Source organism: Monopterus albus, unplaced genomic scaffold (genome assembly GCF_001952655.1).
Source record: "Monopterus albus unplaced genomic scaffold, M_albus_1.0 scaffold40.1, whole genome shotgun sequence".
Lineage (NCBI taxonomy): Eukaryota > Metazoa > Chordata > Actinopteri > Synbranchiformes > Synbranchidae > Monopterus > Monopterus albus.
The window spans coordinates 5,364,543-5,369,355 of NW_018127920.1; the positions used below are offsets into that span (position 1 = coordinate 5,364,543).

A 4,813-nucleotide genomic window follows, 5' to 3' on the forward strand; every position below is an offset into this window, starting at 1 on the left:
TCTTTCCCATAGCTTCATTGTGTGGCTCATCATTTTCACACTGACGATTCACATGTTTAAATTTGGCACGTTTTACGCCGGATGCCCTTCCTGACACAACCCTCTCTATTTATCTGGGCTTCGGACCGGTACAGAAATAATAACCTAGATAAATGTTGCATGTCACTTGCAGTAGCATGCAACAGAGTAGTAGAAAGAAGAATGAGCCTGGAATGACTCAGTTTTTACCTTGGTGACATCCATCTGATCTGACCAGTCAATGTTGATGCTGTCCAAGCAATTACTAGCTTTGTATCTCCTCACAGTGGCTGACACATTGTAGTAGCAGTAAAACATGACAGACAGCGGCACCACAAAGTTCACAGCAATCACTGCCATAGTGTAAGAGATAAAGGAGCTGTGGAGGAAAGGAGAAGTAGTTAGTGTCAGCTTTTAGCTTACAGTAGCCCTGCATATTTAATATGCATATTAATGTTTTAAACAAAGTTGCTGTTCCAACCATTTAAATTAAATTGAATTTTCCATGTTGCACTGACTATAGTTTAACACTACAAATGCAGTTGCAGCTTTACAGTGTAAATATAAAACTTAAGGATGTAATAAAAAACAAAGTAAGGACAAATTATTTTACACATAGACTGTAGTATAGGTAGGTAGGTAGGTTGGACTTTATTGATCCCACAATGGGGAAATTCCTGTGTTCCAGCAGCAATAGAGAGCAGCAACAAAACACCATAAGAACAAACACCACACTATATCTTGAGTAACAAATTCAAAGGACCTAAAACCAGACAGAATATAGTATTTGAGAGACAATTAAGAACAGGAATGATCCTCCCACAATTAATCCCTGAGAACAAATCAAAATACCTAAGAACAAGACAAAATATAATATTCAAGAGATCAAGGACAAGAATATTACTCCCATAATTACTCCAGCAATGGGGGAAATATCTGTATTTCAGCCATGAGGATCTCTGAAAAACTACTCAAAAATACCTAAAACAAGACAATATAAAGTATTCGAGAGAAATCAAGAACAAGATTTTTACATATGTGCATATTTACAATGCATTTTTACCCCCAGGATTTGAGTATTGCACCTCAGTAGACTATTACATAGTCCCTCATAATTTCGTACATAGTCCCACAAAATTTCACCTAGTTTATCACTGCAGTGATGTATTGTACAGTCTTGATAGCTGTGGGGAGGAATGACCTACAGAAACGCTCCTTCTTGCACTGGGGATGTAACAGTCTTGTGTTAAAAGAACTGTCAAAGTGTCAAAATTATAAAAAAAAAGGTGCACAGTACTCTCTACATATTTCTCTTTAACCATTCTACAATCTGCACTTTACTCTAGTTTGTAACTTTACTGCTCAGGATGTGTACATAAAAGCTATGTGCACATACAGTATATATCACATATATGTTATTTGTCTCAGCCTTAATGCTCAGACAAGTGGCCTTTGTGCCCTCTGAAAATGTATGAAATTGAAAGCCAAATGGCCTTGCCCTTCAAATTAGGAAATGTATGGCCTGGTTTTATGCTTTTTTTTCTTTTCTTTTTTTAAAGTATCTGTTCTGGTACCTTTTATGCACCGGCACCATTTTAAATGTATCGGTTTAGCACCATTGTCAGAAAAACCCAAACAATACCCAGCCCTACATATAGTGCACTGGCCGGCTAATTGTAGGTTAGAGCCAGTCAGGTAAAACAGTGGACATTCCTGGACATGCAGTAACCTCAGGCCTTGTTTTTTTCTACACATCCTCTGGTCACAGTGCAGCAGCAGGAGGGAAAATATATCCAAAAAACCGGGCACAGTCAAAAATTCCACTTTTACAATGGCACCGGTGGATGTCAGGCAAGCTCACATGAACGCTCCATGGCCTGGAGATTATGAGCATTCAAGGAAATCCTGAAACTATCACGTAATACTTAATTTTGTTAGAAAAAAAAATCTCATGAGCGAGAGTTTGCAAGATGTGTATAAACCGAGTTGCTTCTGCATAGAAATGCTAGAACATATTTTCACCTCATTTTTGAGCTTTAGGTCACATCTACAATGATAATTCATCATTTTAAAGTGCTGCATTGCTACCCCCACCCTCACTCTACCACCACTACCACTGTATAAGCTTCTCCGTTTCATTTATAAACCATGATAAACAAATACATTTTTAATGGAGACTTAATAGCTGTGAGTGTAGATTCAGGTCTAATACAGAGAGATGGACCATTCAATAACTTGGGAGCATCTATTTCAAAGGCATCGTCCCCTTTTATTTTTAATCTCAATCTAGGAACATTTACGAGCAATTTCTCTGCAGAACAAAGGATCCTAGAAGGGGTAAGAGAGAGCATAAGAATATAGTATCTGTCAAATCCATTGATTTATGGCCTTTGATTGTTTTATTACCCCGGCATGACTCATACTTCTGACCACCTGTGGTTACGACGACACATATTTCATACCTATTTCCGGGTAATCTAAGTTTACAATCGCAGCTGGGTGTATAATAAAATTAGGGTTTCCCATGGGAATGGATGGGCAGACTTGGGGGGGTATCACGTCAAAGAGTTTTTATATTACTAATCATTTGACTGTAGTGTATGCCTATATGAGTGTTCTGTTTAAACTGAACCTCTGAAGGCATGAGAATATTATAACCTCTGCCAAGCTACGGGCAGCCATATGAAAGACTGCCCATTTCCAGAACAGATTATGAGCATGGTACACCCTATTCTTGTTCAATTTACAACCAGATTAAGACACAGATTGTCTGTCCCCTGCAAACAACAGAAATTCGAGACTGGAGCTTAGATTTCGGGAGCCATTACCTCATGCTGCGACTCTCATTTTGTGCGCGGCCACACTGTCAATACCCAAAGTGAATGCAAAGAGGCAGATAATGGCTGACTAACACAATGTGGAAACTGATGTACTTGGGTGTGACAAACACATAAAAAATGAATAATCGCAAGCTGGAACACCTGATGAAAAAACTGATTAGAGATCGGTTTTGCAGTGTGTGGCCTAATGATATGCTGCCACAAGTTTTTAACTGACCCATTTATTTAACTGGAGCTCACTGGCTAGCCATTACTTTGGAGTGTGATAAAACAGCCACATTCTTTGATTCATTTGGATTTGCACCTCAGTGTGGCAGGTATCCAGAGACTATACTGAGGTACTGTATTTAAAACTTCATTCTGATAAAATCCTGTACAGTAATAATAAAATTCAGGATGTGATGTTAGCTGCATGGCCTGCACCACGCCTTTTATTTGTTTCATCGGGCAAGAGGATTGAGTTTTAAAGATGTGATTGCTTTATATGGTGATGATAATTATATAAAAAAATTATTTTAAAGTGACTCGTATTGTCAAGAGACATGTTAATTTGTTAGGACTGGTGGGTCAGACTTAGAAAGATACGGACAAAATAGGACTCAGAAGGCAGGTCATGACACAATACAGAACAGAGATTTTATTTGGGTGTTTTGACAGGGATAGGTATACTGGGCAAGAGTCTGGAGCTGGCAGACAGGCACTTCGAGAAGGTTGAGGCAGGACGGAGGAGCAGGTGGCGAAGATGGGAGGTCAAACAGGTTGAGGCAGGTCGGAGGAACAGGTGGCAGAGACGAGCTGGAGTGTTCCAGGACCCTGGAGTGCACTGGTGAGCGAAACCTGGCAGTAAAACCAGTTCAGCCAGAGGTCCTGGGATGCACTGGAGAGTGGAGTGCAGTGCGCTGATGAGTGAGGCTGTGCTGCCAGTGACCCAGGTCCTCACAGATGAACAAAGCAAGACAGAGAGGGAGAGAGGAGTAACTGGCAGGATGGGTACGTGAGGTAAGTAGAGGATGACAAGGAGGCACCAGAGGATCGGGCAATGAGGGAACTCATGTGTGAGTTGGAGAAGGCTCAGATTGGCATTGTTGATGATCTCAGGAGGTGAGTAGACAGGAGCCCAGAGTTACAGCAATGCCCCCAGATCAGGAAGAGACAACAGATATGCTGGTCTGGGGTCACACTGGTGTTGCTCGCGTACTCATAATGTTACACATAATCCAGTTTCCAAAATGTTTTGAACCAAAAAAGTCATTTCCTGAGCCATTTTTTCAGTAAGCAAAAGGCAATGTTGCTCCATCAGCCATCAGCCTCCATTTGTCATAAACCACTCTGAACTTCTTCTTTAATGTCAGATTTCTCAGGACATAGCCTGAATTTTCTCCCTCATAATTTTATGCTGGGGGACCAGGATGTCAGGCTGCAGTGTCTGATTATTGTAGCCCTCTACCAGTGAGAGAGTCAAAATTAACTGCAGTGTGGTTTTCATAATTCAGGGTAATTCCATTGGCTTTTAAAATCACGATGGTTAGTGTAATGAATGAGTCACAGTCTGTGTCCGCAATGAAATTTTTATGAAACGTGCACACGCTTGGTGGAGTATTTTCATCATTTTCACAATACAGGATTGCTGATTCTATGAGATTTATGTATTTATTTATTTATTCTTTCAAGCATGTAAAGACAGTTGATATGTCAACACACATAATTTTACACATATCCAACAAATGCTAATCCAATATCAATTTGCTTATACCTAGTACATGCTTGAATGGAGTAGGAAGAAGTCAGACTTATCCAGTCCTACCCCATGACATCATCTTACATCATTGGTTTGCAAGCAGTATCTCTACATAGATAGTTATCTTCTACACCACATAAGTAATATACTAAAGAATTATTACAGAGTGTTAACATTCATACACCACACCCACAATGTTCCATCTGGTTAATCATTG

General features: G+C 40.0%; 1 protein-coding gene across 1 annotated transcript in view; it reads right to left on the reverse strand.

Moving 5' to 3' along the window:
- rrh (retinal pigment epithelium-derived rhodopsin homolog) overlaps positions 1 to 4,813 on the reverse strand; it is a 30,852-nt gene that overhangs the window by 4,991 nt on the left and 21,048 nt on the right. The window contains exon 5 of the mRNA XM_020599388.1: positions 229 to 397. Within this exon, the coding sequence (XP_020455044.1) occupies positions 229 to 397 (169 nt within the window). The remainder of the gene's footprint in view (positions 1 to 228; positions 398 to 4,813) is intronic.